Source organism: Scyliorhinus canicula, chromosome 19 (genome assembly GCF_902713615.1).
Source record: "Scyliorhinus canicula chromosome 19, sScyCan1.1, whole genome shotgun sequence".
Classification (NCBI taxonomy): Eukaryota; Metazoa; Chordata; class Chondrichthyes; order Carcharhiniformes; family Scyliorhinidae; genus Scyliorhinus; species Scyliorhinus canicula.
The window spans coordinates 86,260,006-86,280,146 of record NC_052164.1 but is presented as its reverse complement, the minus strand read 5'-3'; the positions used below and the strand labels follow the sequence as shown (position 1 = coordinate 86,280,146).

General features: G+C 46.2%; 1 protein-coding gene across 25 annotated transcripts in view; it reads right to left on the bottom strand.

Annotated features, from left to right (window-relative positions):
* LOC119954469 (neural cell adhesion molecule 1-like) overlaps nt 1-20,141 on the bottom strand; it is a 563,058-nt gene that overhangs the window by 11,635 nt on the left and 531,282 nt on the right. For 12 of the 25 annotated variants that reach the window (XM_038779702.1, XM_038779694.1, XM_038779710.1 and 9 more), the window contains one exon: nt 1,524-1,734. In XM_038779702.1, the coding sequence (XP_038635630.1) occupies nt 1,524-1,734 (211 nt within the window). The remainder of the gene's footprint in view (nt 1-1,523; nt 1,735-20,141) is intronic. The other 13 variants (XM_038779695.1, XM_038779705.1, XM_038779707.1 and 10 more) reach the window with 2 other exon arrangements.

Genomic DNA, 20,141 nt, shown 5'->3' with positions numbered 1-20,141 from the left:
GGATGGTGGGTTGGGTTCGCGCACGGCTGCCGCCATGTTGCATGGTGCAACCGATGCCAGGCCATCAGCTGTGAACATGCGCGGCCCGGGACCCAGTCATTCTCGGTGCGGGCGGCGGGGGTTTCAGTCGGTACCGGTGAGGTGTAGCACTGGTACCGGAATCAGTGAGGGTTTCATGCCGATTTTTCGGTCGTGAAAGACCACACATGCTCCAATGGTGTCAGCACTTGTCTCCCAAACGGAGAAGCCAGCCCATGAACTTTGGAGCTATAATTAATGAGTGAAGTGGTCAGCCAGTCTAGCAGATGCCCCAACCAGAAAGAAGCTAACAAATGGACTGGTAAAGGGCACGTTGTTTTGCACATATGCGAGGTCAACTGACTACAATTAATGAAGTAACTGATCAATGAAATAGCAGGACCAATCAAATATGACGATATGTATGCGTCAACTAATCAGAGCACAACAAGTACATTGGAATACAGAAAAAACACTGGTTACGGAGGATAAAGGAACAGGCCTGAGGTGTTTTCTGGCACAGATTTGAAGACGACATTGGAAGAGACAAGGGAAGATGAGTCATGAGCCACCTGCACCACTTGCATTAGTGGGAACCAAGAATCATCTGAACTAGGATAACAATTGCCTTGATTTATTAAACCAAACTTTCATGGCTTAATGAATGTTCCTGATGCCATTGCATCAATTGTCTCCTTGTCTGAAATGTACTTATCGACCACAATAAAATTGTCATCTAGCGCGAGGAACAAATTATGGGCATGGGTGGTAGAACAAGAAACCTTTGGGGGATTTCAAGTAAGAATTAGAACAGGTTCTTGTCAATAAATGGGGCTCATGGTTATAAGAAACGTACCAAGAAAGCATCGTGGATAGATGTGATGGATCGAACAAGTCCTGAAACCATTACTACGCTACAAAAGAACAACATTGGTGTAAATCTGAGGAACAAAAATAGCAGTTCTGTCGGGGCCCTCCTCGTCTTTGACAGCCATCCATTAAAATAAATATTTTTAGTCTTCTTTGCAGAGCTCAGTAAACTCTGCTAAGTTAAAGGGCTCCGATAATTTAATAAAATGCAAAGAAATACAATTTAATAATAACGGCCAAAATACTTCACTAGACTGTGATATAATTAATATAGCAGTGATCTTGTGATATGATTTGAGGGTTAGATGGGCATTTAAGTTGTAAAGAAAACAACAGGATTTTTGATTCAGTGGTATGTCCCACCCCCATCCAATACTCAAATTGGGCCTCTTACTTCAGAAATGTTTCTGAACTATTTAAATGCTGAGCTGTGAATTCCAATTAATATTCATTTAATTAGATTTGTCAGCATCCCCCCCCCCAACCAAATTATTTCCAGTACTGGCAAAATTAATTCAGCAGGGCTAATTCAGATGACTTTGAGTACAGACGTACACCAATCACTAAACACTTAAACTTTGCTGCTATTACGCACTCATTCTATTTCAGAAAAATGAAAGATTTAAGCTTCTTACGAGAAAGCGGCTTTTCCTTCTTCAATGTCCTTGCCCTTAGATCCTGGACCAGGTTGTCCACAGAAATTAACTGCAATGCACATCAGCAGGCCACACTTATTAATGAAGTAGCAGGTGACATCGACAGCGACGAGCAAGATGAGGAAGACGACAATAAGAATGCCAACAATTGCACCGGTCCCCAGACTTGAACCAATTGATGGATCTGCTTCTGGAAGAAAGGGAATCTATTAAGTACTAAACAACACTCAACAATTATGTAACAAACAGGTCGAGAATCCTTTATCTGTGCATCTGAAAATCAGACACAACACAAAAAATATACAAACTATTTTTGCATGGAAGGTCTAGTTGTTGCCGTACCTTGCGCCCAGCTGTTTTGTGAGAGCTGCTTTCTCTCTGACCCAAGCCCTATCGTGGCAGCTAAGTTCAACCAAAAAAAATTGCCGCCACTCAGATAAATAATGATCGCTGATCCAAATGGAATCAGCAACTCTTTGGAAGCACAGGTATGAGTACCAAGCCCGGTCTGCTTGCGGCTGCTTTTTCACCAACTGTTCAATATACCATTGAGGAACACAAACCTTTTCTCCTGCTCCTCATTACTAGCTGGGTTTCCAAAAGTCACTACTTATTCATCCTAACTAGGGTATGTCAACCCGAAAACCAGCGGTTTCAGATAAAGGTTACTTGACCTGTATTAACTCTTAAAAATGTGCAAAACACCAGTTTGAATCTAATCTGGTCAGTAATATATTTTCAAAATCACATTGTGTGTGTGGAAATTTAAATTTATTAAAGTTTGCAGTGTCACCTGTCATGTGGAACATTTTATAAAATCTCTGTGTCTCACAGGCCAAGGTGCAAGAAAGGGATGCAGCAAAATTACCGGGTAATGGTAACGTTTAATAAACCACAAGGCAAATTCACTATGTAACTTATTTTGTTAGTGGGCTACTTGTAGTGAACTGTGAGTGACACAATCAAATGTATTTCCTTCCACTGGATTTGAAATAAAAAATTTCATTTTATTCCTTTGCTTTTGAACTTCTCCAAAAGTCTAAATAGGACAAACTGGTAAAACAATCTGTGCTTTGAATGCTTGCAAGTAATTTCTGAAACAAATTGGTCATTATCATATTGCTGTTGTCGGACCTTCCTGTGCACAAATTGGACATCGTGTTTCCTACATTACAACAGCGATTCAACTTTCAATGGGCGCGATTCTCCGCCCCCCATGCCGGGTGGGAGAATAGCGGGAGGGCCTCCCGACATTTTTCATGCCCTCCCGCTATTCTCCCCCCCCCACGCCCGACCCACGCCACGAATCGGCGCTCGCTGTTTTTTACGGCGAGCGGCGATTCTCCGAGGCCGATGGGCCGAGCGTCCGGGCCTTCACGCCCGTTTCAACACGGCAGCAAACACACCTGCTCGCTGCCATCGGGGGCCCGATTGGCACGGAAGTACCACGGCCGTGCCAAGGGGGGCATAGGCCCGCGATCGGTGCCTACCAATCGCGGGCCGTGCGTCCGTAACAGACGCACTCTTTTCCCTCCGCCGCCCTGCAAGATCAAGCCGCCACATCTTGCGGGGCGGCTGAGGGAAAAGACGGCAACTGCGCATGCATCAGCCGGCGTGACGCTTGACGTGCGGCCTTGATGACCGTCATCAAGGCCGTGCCACCGTGACGCATGGGGCCGCGCTCCTAGACCCGCCCGGGGAGGGAGAATCGGCCCCGGAAGTGGGCGTGAAGGCTGCCGTGGGTCACGGCCTGTCCCACGGCAGCCTTTACGATTCTCCGCATTTGCGGAGAATCTCGGCTGTATTTAATGTACCATAAAATCCAATGATGCATTTTTGTGAATAAGCATAGGGCGCAATGTACTTGGGACACAACGTAATGGGAACAGAGCCCATAGCAAGCATGTTTAGCCGGATGTTTCCCGGCACTCAGAGCACCAAGAAACACCATGCCATTGAACGCCCATTTGGGTCGATACGGAGCCTCAGCGGAGAACGCCCCGATGAGGCTGCACTTGGTCTCGTTTGTTGCTTGCCATAACTCCTCAGTAAAGGAGATTGAATGTCCCGATCTCTCGACTCGACAACGTGAGCCCCGAATCCCCCCAAAGCCCCGATTAACCCATAAAGTGGTCGTCAGCCTCGCCCCTTCCCGAACCGCAGGATGGGGAAAATGCCAGCTTGGTATCTTTGCACTTCCAGCCTCGAACCCTAGCAGTGCCACTGGGGCACCTTGACAGTGCCAGGCTGACACCCAGGTGGTATTGCCAGGGTACGAGGCTGTCAGTGCCAAGGTGGCAACAGCAATGCCAGGTTGATTCACTGCCCAGAGGGCAAGCACCTGGGGACATCCAATGCCCACGAGCGCCGTTCCATCTGGTGCCCGTTTGTGGAGACCAGCACTGAATGGCACTCGCTCGAGATCTCCAAGGCTAGGGAGGTGGTTAGATCCCGCGCCTTTGGTAAATCGTGGGAGTGCAGATTTCCTAAAAAGTGATCGTGTCCACAATGACCAGGATTGACATTGCGACGTCTCACGAGGCGTGGTGAGGCGGATAGATCACGCCCAGAATCTTCCAATGCCACAGCTGGCACCAAATGATGATATTACACAACACAAAGAAGACCACAGTTTTGGTTTATTTTGATCTCAAAGTCAAGACATATTTATATTTCATACACATTCTGCTGGCATTTCAGATGCTGCACAATGGAGCGATCAGGATAATCAGAACGAGGGAGAGTAAATCCATCTCTCTCCCACATCCCCATCTCCTTACAGCCATGTATAAAGTGCCACTAACAAAAGCCTGAGAGGAGGTCCAGTATCTATCATCATAGCTGTGGATGGTGTACAGTGTTGTAAGATTAATGAGAAAAAACATAATATGGTCATGAGATTTAAACATCAGTCTGTAATGTATCATTTGTAATAAAATCAGAGAAATCCAGTTCTGGCTCGGTTTTCCTGGTCCTTTATTTTTGCTCACAAGCTGGTCTAATTTGCGGGTCTTGTGTCTGAGTCTTGAAAGTCCTCTACTGAATGCTATTGCTTTACATGTAAATACATCATGAATCGAAGTGCCTGGACATGTTATAGTATCTGTAGTTTGAGCTACATACAGCAAAATAGCAACATCGCTTTAAATATTGTATTGACCAGAAGACTCTTTGGACCTGAGCAGTTCAAGAAACCAAATAACTTGGACATGCCTGCTGTTTGGACTGATATGGGACTCACATAACTCTCATATGTTTAGAGGATGAGATGATGGCCAGAATTCTCTGGTGGTTGCAATTCATTTTTCCTGCCGGTTGTGCCCGGCGGCGTGGGGTGGTTACAATGGGAAATCCCATTGACAAGTGGCGGGAAGATAGAATCCATCCAATTCAGCTGAGGGGCCCAGATACTGATCCTTGGGGAACACCACATGTTAGCTCCCATCAGTTGGAGAATTAGTTCTTTATCCCTACTTCTCCAAATCAATTACATAATGATGACCATGAGATCATACGATACAGATTAGCCCATTTGGCCCAGCGAGTCTGATCCGCCATTCAATCATGGCTGATACGTTTCTCATCTCCAGTCTCCTACCTTCTCCCTGTAACCCCTGATCCCATTATTAATCAAGTACCTACCTATCTCTGACTTCAAGACGCTCAGAAACGTGGGGCGGGATTCTCCAATAATGGGGCTATGTCCCCATGCCGGCGTGAAAAGTGGCGCCAACCATTCCGGCGTCAACAGTCCCCGATAATGGGGAATGCTCCCCTTCCTAGGGGGCTAGGTTGGCGCTGGAGTGGTCCCGCAGCTCCAGCCGGCACGGAACAGCCGTCGCGAGTTTGCGCATGCGCACTATGGGCGGTGTATTTCCGCGCGGGTGAGGAGGAACATAGGCCCCCATGTAACCAGCCCACCCGCCGATCGGTGGGCCTCGATCATGGGCCAGGCCACCGGGCACCCTCCCTCCGGGGTCGGATCCCACTGCCCCCACCCCCCAGGACGGCCCCTGCAGAGACACCTTCCAGGTCCCACCATGTGGGACCTGAGTAACCCACGCCGGCGGGACTCATCCGAACTCGGCGGCCACTTGGCTCATCGGGATCCGGAGAATCGCTGGGGGGGCACTTTCAATGGCACCCGACCGGCAAGGCGGGAATCCTGCGGGCGCCAGTGAATCGGCAGGGGAGAATTGGGAAGCCGGCGTTGGGGCGCGATTCTCGCGTCTCCCCGGGGATTCTCCGACCTGGCACAGGGTCGGAGAATCCCGGCCCTGACCTCCACAGCTTTCTGCAGCAATGAGTTCCACAGATTCACCACCCTGTGGCTGAAAACATTCCTCCTCATCTCTGTTTTAAAGGATTGTCCCTTCAGTCTGACACTGTGTCTTCGGGTTCTCATCTCCCATACTCGTGGAAACATTTTCTTCATGTCCACTCTATCTAGTTCTCTCAGTATTCTATAAGTTCCAATGAGATCCCCTCTTATTCTAAACTCCAATGGGTACAGACCCAGAGTCCTCAAATATTCCTCATCTGAAAAGCCCTTCATTCCGAAGGTCATTCTTGTGAACCTCCTCTGGACCCCTTCAAGCCCAGCACATCCTTCCTTAGATAAGGGGCCAAAAGTGCTCACAATATTCCAAATGGAATCTGACAGAGCCTTCTACAGCCTCAGCAGTAATTCCCTGCTCGGTCCCTCAAATACCATCTGGATGGTCATATGGATAATATCCATAGGAATTCCCCCTGCACAATTTGCTAGCAGCTGTCTCAAAATCTCAATCTATCAAAGGATATTAGTGGGGGGGGGGGGGATATTGGTTGGGGGGGGGCATGGAAAGAGAGGTGGGATCAAGCTATTGATTTGGATGATCAGCCATGATCATAATGAATGGCGGAGCAGACTCAAAGGGACAATAGCCACCTCACGCTCCCATTTTATATGTTTCTAAATTAGTCACGCTTGACCTGCTCTTTGAAAATCCATGATGGCTTTTTCATTTGCTCAGACTTCCTCAGCACCATTGACCAGAAATTTAACAACACCACCAGCTGCAAGTTCCCCTCCAAATCAAACAATCTCCTGTCTTGGAAACATATTGCTGTTCCTTCACTGATGCTGAATTAAAATTCTGGACCTCCCTCCTAATAGGAAAGGTGCCACATGTACTGCACTGGTTCAAGAAGATGACTCACCACTACCTTCTCAAGGGCAATTCTCAAGGTGCAAAAGGTGGCACGGTAGCACAGTGGTTTCACAGCTCCAGGGTGCCAGGTTCGATTCCCGGCTTGGGTTACTGTCTGTGCGGAGTCTGCACATTCTCCCTGTGTCTGTGTGGATTTCCTCCGGGTGCTCTGGTTTCCTCCCACAGTCCAAAGATGGGCAAGTTAGGTGGATTGACCATGATAAACTGCCCTTAATGTCCAAAAAGGTGAGCTGGGGTTACTGGGATAGGGTGGAGGTGTGGGCTTAGGTAGGATGATCTTTCTAAGGTCAGTGCTAACTCGATGGGCCGAATGGCACTGTAAATTCTATAATTAGAGATGGGCTGTAAATGTCATTATCAGCGATGTCCATATCCCAAGAACTAATGTAAAGAAGGGAAAGGCTGCGTATTTGACAGTGAGTAGTTTATCTCCTAACTTCTCAGAGTCTTTCTTTCACTTGACAAGACCGAAGTCAGGAAATGACGGAGGAGCATCCACTGCCTAGATGGGTGCAGCTCCAACAACTCTCAACACGTTCAAAACTATCCATGGCAAAGCAGCTCACATCGTCAACACCCCATTCACCACCTTAAACATTCAACACCTAATCGATTTGTGACTCCACCTCTGGTGAAGATTCCATTAACATGCTGATGGAACCATCAATTCACCAGACACGTGTTTTCCGATATGAATATAGGCTTTAATCTACTTACTACAGAGCCAGCCTGTTACCCGTTGATGAACTCTCTGTGAACTGCAGGCTGACTCTGGACAAGGGTATTTATACAGCAGCACAAGGGGGAGAAGTCATGGGCGGAGCCAAGGGTGGAGCCCTGTACAAGCTCTTGAGCATTCCCAGAGCTACTCTCCCTAGTGGTCGGATAACGCTACTGCGCTTACAAAGATACAGTGTGAATTACCATGTTACATTCACCACACATGCTCATAATTATTGCTAAACCATCAGGGCTGATGTTGCAAGGTAACTTTAGGGTGAGATGGTGGCATAGTGGTAATGTCACTGAATTAGTAATCTAGAGGTCCAAGATAAAGATCCGAGGACATGGCAAATGGTCCAATTTAAATGCAATTAATAAATCTGGAATTGGAATTGCAGGGCATTTAAATGTCTTGACAGCTCTCCTTGAAAGTTCCACTGTGTTTATACACTTTTTGTTCACATTCACGTCGAATTTTAACAATCCAAAATGGCACTTGTCTTTTCCCAAAGGGCACCTTCTCTCTCCCAAAGAACGCATTCCCTCTCAACGGTGTCCTGACACTATCCAAAAGGGCACCAGGTCTCTCAAGAAAACTGCACAGTATAATCTTCTCTTACCGAGTCTAACGTGCAAGCTTCCTCTCTACCATTTACCACCTTGTGAAAATCAGGTCAGACTGAAGGCAGCTTCATTTTAATGCATGAAAATGGAGGGACTGCATGAGAGGCAGAACCTCTGGATTCAAGGCTCTGGCACCATTTTTTTTGCAAAGCTGGAGAGCCTCTCTATCTGCACAAAAATCCAGCCCTCGTTTTTTGATCAAAACTATTACCTCTTGATTTTTCATCTTACCTGATCGCTCTGAGAACGGTCTTTCATTTGAATAGAATATCAAGGAATAAAACAAATTAGGAACTTCTTTCAGGATGTAGCACTGTCACATCCATATTGTTTTAAATGCAATCCAATTTAATCTGTTTAAATTAGATCAACTGACATTCAATAAGGCTGATGTGATTATATTTCACCAAGGATTGCTAAATGCACACTCATTAAATTGTTTAAATGTTATAAATAATTCTAAATTTCACTTATGTGATTTAGATGGAATTTGAAACAACTGAAAATGGATATCTTGGATTTACAGATTTTGATTGAATGATGACATTTTCAGCAACAATAAGCTGCAGTTACTTTCTGAAGGTTTTACTGATGTTAGAACGAGTGCCAAACTGGTTCTGAAACAATAAGGGCATGGATAGGTACGTGGGATTGGGATATTATAGCAATAACTGAAACATGGCTAAGGGAGGGACAGGTCTGGCAGCTTAATATTCCAGAGTACAGGTGCTTTAGGCCGGACAGAGGTGAAGGAAAGGGAGGAGGGGGGGAGTTGCATTTTTGATCAAAGGGAGCATCACGGCATGAGTCAAGAGATAAAATAACCGAGAGATCATCCAGCGGGGCTTTTGGGGTGGAACTAAGAAATAAAAAGGGGATGGTGACCTTATTAGGGCTGTACTATAGACCCCATAATAGTCCATTTGAATTAGAAGAACAAATATGCAGGGAGATTTGGGAGACTTGCAGGAGTAGAAGGGTTGGGTTAGTAGGGGATTTTAATTTTCCTCAGGGATTAGATTGGGTGGAATTTGTTAAGTGTGTTCAGGAAAGTTTCCTCGAGCAGTATGTGGAAGGTCCTACTCGGGAAGGGGCAAAACCTGACCTACTCTTGGGAAATAGGGCAGGGCAAGTTACTGAGGTGACGGTTGGGGACCACTTTGGGACCAGTAATCATAGTTCTATTAATTTTTAAATAGCTATGAAAAGGGACAAAACTGGTCCACAGGTGCAAGTTCTAAATTGGGGCAAGGCAAATTTTGATGGAATTAGACAGGAGCTTGCAAGGGTTGATTGGAGTAGCTTGATTGAGGGAAAAGGGACCTCCAATAAGGAGTAGGCCTTTAAAAGTGAAATAGCAATTCAGGGTATATATGTTCCTGTTAGGGTGAAGGGCAAGGCTGGCAGGAGGGAAACCTGGATGACAAAACATATTGAGGTTTTGGCCAGGAAAAAGGAGGCATGGCTCAGGCGCTAGCAACTTGCATCAAGGGATTCCCTGGAGTTGTACAGGGGATACAGGAGTATACTCAAGAGGGAAGTTAGGAGGGCAAAAAGGGGGCATGAGGTCGCTTTGGCTGAGAGGATTAAGGTGAATCTAAAGGGATTCTTTAAGTATATTAAAGGAAAAAGAATAACTAGAGAGAGAATAGAACCCTTCAAGGACCAAAGTGGACACATGTGTGGAACCGCAGGATACAGGCGAGGTTCTCAATGAATATTTCTCCTCTGTGTTTACCGTGAGGAAAAACATGAAAACTTGGGAACCTGGCAAGGTAGGTGGCGATATATTGGGGACAGTTCGCATTTAGGAGGAAGTGATGGACGTATTAAAATGTACAAAGGTGGCTAAAACTCCTGACTGCGTGAGGCTGGAGAAGAAATTGCGGGACCCCTAGTTGAGATATTTGCATCATTGTTAGCCACAGATGAGGTACCAGAAGACTGGAGGATGGCAAATATGCAGCCCATATTTAAGAAGGGCTGCAAAGAAAACTGTGCAAATTATAGACCGGTAAGCCGGTAATCTGTGGTGGGTAAATTACTAGAGATAATTCTGAAGGATAAGATATACAGGCAAAGACAGGGTTTGATTAGGAGTTGTCAGCACGGCTTTGTGCATGGGAGATCATGCGTGTAAATTTGTCAGAGGTCTTTGATGAAGTGACCAGGAAGGCTGATAAGGGTAGGGCGGTAGACGTATGGACTTCAGCGAGGCCTTTGATAAAGTTCTATACGGTAGGTTGCTCTGGAAGTTTAGATCATATGGAATCCAACAAGAGCTGGAAAATTGGATATACAATTGGCTTGATGGTACGAAGCAGATGGTAATGATGGAAAGATGCTTGTCGGACTGGAGGCCTGTGACTAATGTTGTGTCTCAGGGGTCAGTTCTGGGCCCATTGCTCTTTGTTATCTATATCAACAATTTGGATGAGAATGTACAAGGCATGATCTGTAAGTTTGCAGATGACACTAAAATAGGTGGTATTGTAGACAGTGAGGAAGGTTATCAAAAATTGCAGCAGGATATTGATCAGCTGGGAAAGTGGGCTGAGAAATTGCAAATGGAGTTCAATACAGATAAATGTGGGGTGTTACATTTTGGCAAGTCAAATCAAGGTAGGAGTTTCATGGTGAATAGTAGGACCTTAGGGAGTAGTGTGGAACAGAGGGATTCTGGAGTTCAGCTGCACAGTTCTCGGAAAGTGGAGTCAGAGGTAGATAGGGCTGAGAAGAGGACTTTTGGCATGCTAGCCTTAATCAATCAAGGCAGCGAGTGTAGAAGTTGTGAAGTTATGTTGCAGTTGTACAGGACGTTGGTGGGGCCGCACCTAGAGTATTGTGCTCAATTTTGGTCATCTTACTCTGGGAAAGATGTTATTAAATGGAGATAGTGCAGAAGAGATTTACAAGGATGTTGTGAGAACTCAAGGGACTGAGTTATGGGGAGAGATTGGACAGGCTAGGACTTTTATCTTTGGAGCATAGGAGACTGAGAGGTGATCTTACAGAGGTGTATAAGATCATGAGAGGCATGGATTGGATGAATGAACTCAGTCTTTTCCTCAGGGTTGGGGAATCGAGAACTAGAGGGCATGGGGTCATGTTAAGAGGGGAAGGAATTAGAGGGAACCTGAGGAGCAACCTTTTTACACAGGTGTGGAATGCGCTGCCGGATGAAGTGGTTGAGGCAGGGACATTGACAAAATTTAAAAGGTATATGGACAGAAAATGTTACAGGGCCCCTGGAGTATTAGCCCACTAACATTGTCACCACACTACCACCTCCATATTAGGAGAACTTTTCTGCTCTTCCTCAAAAAGTGCCGTGGAATCTTCTATGTCCATTGGAAAGGGCATTGATTCATCTGGAAAATATCGGGCTGGATTCTCCGATTCTGAGACGAAGTGCTGACACTGGCGTGGGAACCGAAGAAGCGGTGCAAAACGACCACCGACCCTCCGTCTGGTGGAGGGGCTAGCAGGAAGGCAGCGGAGAGCATCCGGCTCTAGCTGTGGATACGACTGGAGAATTGCAGGGTCCATGGCCACGCATGTGTATGGCGGCGGCCTGTAGTGGCCGTGCCGTGCATCATGGCGCCGGTCGTGCGTGGACCCGGCCTGCCTAATAGTGACCCCTTATGGCCAGGCTCGCCACCCCCGGACCGCACCCCCCCACCAAAGCTCCCCTCCACCCCACCCCGTGACTGTGGCGCCGCTGGATTTAATCCACAGCCTCCACACCGAGTTCCTGAAAATAAATAGCATGAGTGACTGACGCCGTCGGAAACTCAGCCCATCGGTAGTGGAGCATCGGTGGCGGCGGGGGGGGGCGGCGCAGGTAACGTAGTCCTACTCTGCAAGTACGCCGTTTTGGAGGGAGCGGAGCATCGCTAAAGCGGCGGCGCCCCCGATTTCAGCGCCACCATGAATTCTCCAGCCGATTGAAGATTTCCGCGTTAGAGACCAGAGAATCCCGCCCATCGTCTCTGATAGTTCGAACTCCCAACTCTAATGAACGGTTGACTTGGATTATGTTCTCAAGTCTCTCGCATGGGAATTGAAATCACAATTGAAGACACAATCTGCTGAAACGAACCTGTGGGAACAGAGCCCACATGTAGGCATTGATTCAAGACTCACATCAAATACCTCATAAATTATATGTGATTTAAATAAACATTGCAGATTATTTTCCAAAGGTCTTAGATTAAACGCTTTCACAGATACATCAGTATTAATGTATCAAAATAATGTGCAGACAGTGTAGTTGGAAAACCAGCTCTCATTTTGCAAATTTTTACTTAACTCACATTTACAGGATCAATCTTCCAGCAACAATGAAGGATGCCAAAAAAAAATCAAAGCTCTGAGCTCTTTGTATCAAGTAGCCTCAGCTCTTCAAATAAATTGTTCAAATTTGCTGTTCATTTTCTTTCTTGAAATAGGCCCAGGAATGTGTAACATGCGCACCAGTCTTTAGTGAAGGAAAAATGGGAATTTGAGAATTCTTCCCAATGGAAAGGTTTGGGAGATAATTAGATTCACCCAAGGGGCTGGTTTAGCACCGTGGGCTAAACAGCTGGCTTGTAATGCAGAACAAGACCAGCAGCGCGGGTTCAATTCCTGTACGGCCTCCCCTAACAGGTGCTGTATTGTGCTGACTAGGGGCTTTTCATAGGAACTTCATTGAAGCCTACTTGTGACAATAAGCGATTATTATATTATTAAAATTATCATTCAGCCCACCACTTGAGACAGCACTTGAGGAATCCCTAAGTATCAGCATATTACAAAGGTTGATTCATTTACTGCTTTCAACGACCACAGCAACTAAATACTCAAATGAAGCCCTATTCACAATAAACAATCAATCAATCAGCTGTTTTGATGAAAGGCTATTGATCTGAAATGCTAAGGGGTAGAAATACATCTGTGTATGTGGAGCTGAAAGTTAACATTTGATAAACAGTTCTATTGAGTCAATGAAAATAATTATCAAGGGCAGGGTATAATGAGTGGCGCATTCAATACCACTCATTATTGGCTTGTTAATCCGACATTAACTTCCAATCCAAACTCTGGTTCACTCCCCACAGATACAATATAAACAAATTAGCTTCAAGCAAATGTCCTGGAGCAGGGGTGTAACAGTTACGATACTTCTGGGTGGGATGTTTAACCTATACCTCACTTGCCTGCATGTTTCCTAAATACAACAGTTGCTACACTTCAAAAATGCTTCACCTGCCGTGGCCAGTGCCATGAAAAGTGCTATTTAGATGCTTTCTTCTTGAATTCTTTCAACCTAGCATGCTTCCTAACCCTACCAGATGATTTGTACTTTTGAGTGCTGGAAATATCTAGGAAAAGAATAGGATTGGGTGGAATAAATGACAGGGAGCAAAAATGAAATACAACTGAGTATGACAAGGATTTTGGTTTGAGTCCCAATCCGGTGGTGCTATTTCATTGAGGCAATGAGAGTCCCACCCATTGGAGGATAGTTGGCGAGTGCTTGTGTCACCTCTTTTACGGAAGGCTCACCCAATTAAGAGCCACTAAGATCTACTGGCCAATCCAGGGTAGACAGTTCTCAAATGCGGCCGCATTTGGAGTATTGTGTGCAGTTCTGGTCACCACATTATAGGAAGGATATGGAAGCATTGTAAAGGGTATAGAGGAGATTTACAAGGATGTTGCCTGGTATGGAGGGAAGATCTTACGAGGAAAGACTGAAGGACTTGAGGCTGTTTTCGTCAGAGAGAAGAAGGTTAAGAGATGACTTAATTGAGGCATACAAGATGATCAGAGGATTAGATAGGGTGGACATTGAGAGCCTTTTTCCTCGGATGGTGATGTCCAGCACGAGGGGACATAGCTTTAAATTGAGGGGAGATAGATATAGGACAGATGTCAGAGGTAGATTCTTTACTCAGAGAGTAGTAAGGGCGTGGAATGCCCTGCCTGCAACAGTAGTGGACTCGTCAACACTAAACGCATTCAAATGACCATTGGATAGGCATATGGACGATAAGGGAATAGTGTAGAGGGACTTTAGAGGGGTTTCACAGGACGGCGCAACATCGAGGGCCGAAGGGCCTGTACTGCGCTGTAATGTTCTATGTTCAGTGTTCATCAGTGATAAGGTGGTGTGGTGGCTGCTGAGGGCACTACACCGAAAAGACAGTGGATCAGTGATGAATCATGAGGCAACAGGCGAGTGAAGACAAAATGGGGTTGTGGTAGGGGATTGCCGGCTGCGGGGATGGAGGGTCAACAGAAAGAGCAGCAGGGGTGGCTGTCTGTGGACCCAGCCTTCCTGATGCTGGGTCCCACGTTGAGGCTCCGAGTGCTTGAAAACAAGAGACCCCCCCCCCCCCCCCAGATTTTCTATTTGGACTTCCCACATGGCAGCAGGCCCCACTGGTTTGATAGAGTGGTGGCAGGATGAGATCCTTAAGCAGTTGCCCACTTAAAGGTCTCAATTGGCAGTGGGCTGTGATGAGTTTGGAAGGCCATCCACAAGCCTTCGTGTCCAGACTTAAGGAAGAGGAAAGATGGCGGAGATGCCAGCCTCCTGCCCGATTAAATTCCCTCCCTGCCACACAAAGAAGAGAGGCTATTAAATTCTGCCCCTGGTGTTGTTGGCCATGGAAGGAGCGTTCACGCAGCTCCAACCAGGTTGTTTTTTTTATCAGCCTGCAAAACCTTCTAACAGTCCGCAATATTCTTGAAGCGAGAAAAGAGTGTGAAAACGCACAGGACAAACAAACAAACTATGATTCTGCCCTATGTTTTCTGTCTAGTTCTTTTCTGGCATGCGGTCATGGGTAGATTTATTGCTCAGCAATCCCAATATCCCAACATGCAGAGAGCTGAGAGCTTGTTGTGTATCGTGCCGAGCTTAAGGGACCTCTCTCATATGGTCGAAACCCTCCAGAACTCTCCTGGATACTCCAGGTCATCAAGTACAAATCTCACGGACACTGCTCAGATCAAATCATCGGGGATTCATTTTTTTGTGCATTTCAATTCATGAATTAGCAGTATTGAAGATGTTGGAAAAAAATAAGTATTTGAATGCGCCTGGTGGTTAGAGATTATGTGTGGAAATTGCAAGGAAGACCTCCAAATCAGTGAGAATTTCTATATCTTCAAAATGTGACCGCCAAAGAGAACCAATACCAGAAGCAAGTGATTGTCTTCAAGAAATTTCCTTTTAATCCATTGAAGAACTGAAGATGAAGAATAAAACACATGCTACATTCAGACCCACTGAGGCTTTCGTTCTACAGTTCGTGTGGCGACCAAGGGTAGTACTGTGGTGCAATTTTCAACTGGAGCTTATATTGGGAAGAGGTACTGTCCAATGAATGTCTCCAGCAAGAAGTCAAAACCATTTTGTGGCCAGGCCTCACTTAAATATTTTGCGGAAGCTGCGGGCAGAAAGAGACGGCATACATTTGGCGTAAGAACATAAGAACATAAGAACTAGGAGCAGGAGTAGGCCATCTGGCCCCTCGAGCCTGCTCCGCCATTCAATGAGATCATGGCTGATCTTTTGTGGACTCAGCTCCACTTTCCGGCCCGAACACCATAACCCTTAATCCCTTTATTCTTCAAAAAACTATCTATCTTTACCTTAAAAACATGTAATGAAGGAGCCTCAACTTCTTCACTGGGCAAGGAATTCCATAGATTCACAACCCTTTGGGTGAAGAAGTTCCTCCTAAACTCAGTTCTAAATCTACTTCCCTTATTTTGAGGCTATGCCCCCTAGTTCTGCTGTCACCCGCCAGTGGAAACAACCTGCCCGCATCTATCCTATCTATTCCCTTCATAATTTTAAATGTTTCTATAAGATCCCCCCTCATCCTTCTAAATTCCAACGAGTACAGTCCCAGTCTACTCAACCTCTCCTCATAATCCAACCCCTTCAGCTCTGGGATTAACCTAGTGAATCTCCTCTGCACACCCTCCAGCGCCATAACGTCCTTTCTCAAGTAAGGAGACCAAAACTGAACACAATACTCCAGGTGTGGCCGCACTAACACCTTATACAATTGCAACATAACCTCCCTAGTCTTAAACTCCATCCCTCTAGCAATGAAGGACAAAATTCCATTTGCCTTCTTAATCACCTGTTGCACTTGTAAACCAACCTTCTGTGACTCATGCACTAGCACACCCAAGTCTCTCTGAACAGCGGCATGCTTTAATATTTTATCGTTTAAATAATAATCCCGTTTGCTGTTATTCCTACCAAAATGGATAACCTCACATTTGTCAACATTGTATTCCATCTGCCAGACCTGAGCCCATTCACTTAACCTATCCAAATCCCTCTGCAGACTTCCAGTATCCTCTGCACTTTTCGCTTTACCACTCATGTAAGACCTTGATTTGGAGGGCTGGTTTAGCTCAGTAGGCTAGACAGCTGGTTTTTGATGCAGTACAAGGCCAGCAGAGCGGGATCAATTCCCGTACCAGCTGAGAATTCTGAATTCTCCCTCCGTGTACCCGAACAGGTGCCGGAATGTGGTGACTAGGGGCTTTTCACAGTAACTTCATTGCAACATTAATGTAAGCCTACTTACGACAATAAAGGTTATTTATTTATTTTTATTTAAAAGCTGAATAAGGCACTCACCTACTTTGTGTGGACAGGCCAATCACTCATTGAGGCCTATTCTAAATGTTGAGTAGTTAAAGCGGCTCCAATTTATGGTGTGAGGGTGTGGATTTTATGTGTGTCCTGCACTGTACTCCATTCACCTGAGGAAGGAGCTGCGCTCCGAAAGCTCGTGTTTGAAACAAGCCTGTTGGACTTTAACCTGGTGTTGTAAGACTTCTTACTGTGCTCACCCCAGTCCAACGCCGGCATCTCCACATCATGTACTCCATAACTGTGAAAGCACCATGAAACTACTTACATACTAGTGCTCATTTAGTTCAGATTCTGGGATTGGGACCTGTAAAACGGCACTGACACCTATGTTACTAAAGTAGAGCTCACTTATTACAGTCGGCATGAATTTTCAGCCCTGGCTCGGGAAAATGCCCAGCTCTGCAAACCTGACTCGGGAGAAGGTGGTGCAATGGTCAGATTTTGATTCCAGAGATGCTGGTGCTAACAGGAGTTATGCCCGTCACTCCTCGGAAACAGGTTAGAGGTAATCACTGCTGCTGCTGGATGCGGGCAAGGTGGAAAGCTGATCTCAGTGATCCGACACTTTGTCCCACATGCAAAGTAAAGAATGAAAAACAGCCCTCTAATCCTCACCCCCACACACTCCCCCATGTCCCGTCCATGCCTACACATGCCACATTAAAACCCACACCCCATGGCTCTCATGCCAACCTATGACTTTTCACCCAACTCCGCAACTTTATAAAGCCCTTTGTCAAGCAGTGCCAGCCACCCACCACTTGCCCTTACACCCTTCCATGCCAAACAACCCAGTATCAACCATGGACAGACCTCAGGATCCGTTTTGAGAGGAAATGAAACAAAGCTGTAAGTGTCTATTAATGAATTCATTATTTAAAAACAATCCCTCATTGATAGAAACTTATTCACTGAATTTAAACTCCTTCAACCATTTAATTCTTCATAACAACAAGCATCTGTATCCACAACCCCACTTTAAAGATTGATAAGCATTTGGAACCGTCGATCACGATGTGAACTGACAGGTACTGAACTATGATAATGACAGATTGTGAAATCCATCATACAGCACAAATCCTGTAAGGATCGTCCTCAGGATTATGTCAACAGACAGTGAAAGAGCAAGCACTGATTTTTTTTTTAAACTTCAAACGGTTTTAAATTTTAAAACCAGGTGATTCAAATCCCTTGATTTTGATTGCTCCAAAGAGCTTTGACAGTTACCGTGAGTTAATCCACTTTTTATGCACATTCACATCCACTTTTCAAAGTAACAAAAGGCACCTTATCACCCCGAAAGGTACCCCGGGACTTATAAGAAAGGTTACTCTACCTTGATTCATAGGAATTACAGTGCAAAAGGAGGCCATTCGGCCCATCGAGTCTGCACCGGCTCTTAGAAAGAGCACCCTACCCAAGGTCAACACCTCCACCCTATCCCCATAACCCAGTAACCCCACTAACGCTATGGGCAATTTTGCACACTAATGGCAATTTATCATGGCCAATCCACCTAACCTGCACATCTTTGGACAGTGGGAGTTCTCCAAAGAACTCTGCCACCTTTAGACTTTTACCCGATAGGTCTAAAGTGCACAATATGTGTTTTGGACATCCCACCAGCATAAATTAGATCTGAAGAATGACGATGGCTTCATGTGAATCACAAATGCAACCCATCCCCACCCTCCTTGGCAAAAATGGCAGGTGCAGGCTCAGAAGCAGAACTTCCAGAATCAGACCTCCAGTGCAATTCTGCAAAAGCCAGAGACCCCCTCTGCCATTGTGAAAATTCAGGCTCCAGTTTGACATGGGTCTCACTAAGATGGTGAAACTAGATTTCAGTAATTTAAATACTGAGAGACAGCTCAGTTTCAGGAATCCAAATTAACCATGGTAAGTATAAAAGTACCAATTGTTGGAAGTTAAAGATAGATACTGGAAATTGGGACTCAGGTAAGTGCAGTGAAATCACATGCTGAGTGACTGGAATGCATTTAGTGCTTGGAATACACTTACATCACTTCGATGTTCACAAACATTGGTGTTTCACCACTTAGGCCACCAGACCGTGAAGGGATATAAATGGATCAAAGATGGACATGGTTTGTAGAAGCTACCATTCACAGACCACTACTCGAAAGCTATAAATGGCTTGCAACTAATGGATCTGTGGGAACCAGACAATTGCAAAATAATACATATGTTGAATATGTGAAAGGAGAGCCGTAAAAGCTGCAAACGCTCATCAGAAAGTAAAAGTGAAAGCTTGGGGTGGGATTCTCTGACCCCCCACCCCCCGGGCCGGGTCGGAGAATCCCTGGGAGTTGGCGTGAGGTTGAGCGGCTGTGCGTTCCTAGCCAGTCCCGCTGGCATGAAATGGACATGGTTCATCCCGGCGGCAACTGGCTTGGAGGACGGCTAGCAGAGACCTCGGGGTGGCGCAGGGGGATCTGGCCCCGGGGGGGGGGGGGGGGGGGGGGGGCACGGTGGCCTGGCCCACGATCAGGGACCACCGATCAGCAGGCAGGCCTGTGCCATGGGGGCACTCTTTCCCTCCGCACCGTCCTTTGTAAGGCTCCGCCATGGCCGGCACGTAGAAGAAACCCCTTGTGCATGCGCAGGAAACATGCCGGCGGTTCTGCACATGCGCCAACTCGTGCCAGCCCACGGCAGCCCTTTGGCGCCAGTTGGGTCGGCGCCAACCCCTCCACCACCGGCCTGGCCCCAGTAAGTGCAGAGGATTCCATAACTTCCGGGCGGCCTGACGCCGGAGTGGTTTGCGCTGCTCTTTGCGCTGGTGCGGGCCATCCGGCCAGTTGTGGGAGAATCCCGCCCTTGGTTTCGCGCTCTCCACAGCTGCTGCATGACGTACTGACGTTTCCAGCATTTCTGCTGTAATTTTCACCTTAAAGCAGGCGTTGTCTCAAGGCCTGGATTCTCTATTCCCTGCCAATGCAATTGGGAATCCCGATCGGGGGCACTATGGGATTGGGGCTGGCTTCCAATTCCCCGCCAGTGGCGTCAGCACATTACCTGCCACATACCAATTGGTTTCACTTTCTCGTTTTCACAGTTGAAAGCACTTAGCTCCTTTAGTGGTGAGAACCTGTCAATCATTGCAACAATGTTTATAAACATTGTGGTTAGCATCAAAGTCGGATACTATGCATTCAAACATGAAGGGAAAGACTGATGAACAATCCGCCAAGCACCTGTCCCTGGAGTAATAACACTGTCAACTACTGCCTAATGCAATGCATTGCTTTGAGAAATTGAATGGTAGATTTGCATTTCAAAGGCTGTCAAGGGATTTGAAGCCCTTTGAAGTGTACTTGGCTTTTGAGGAAACATCTGACA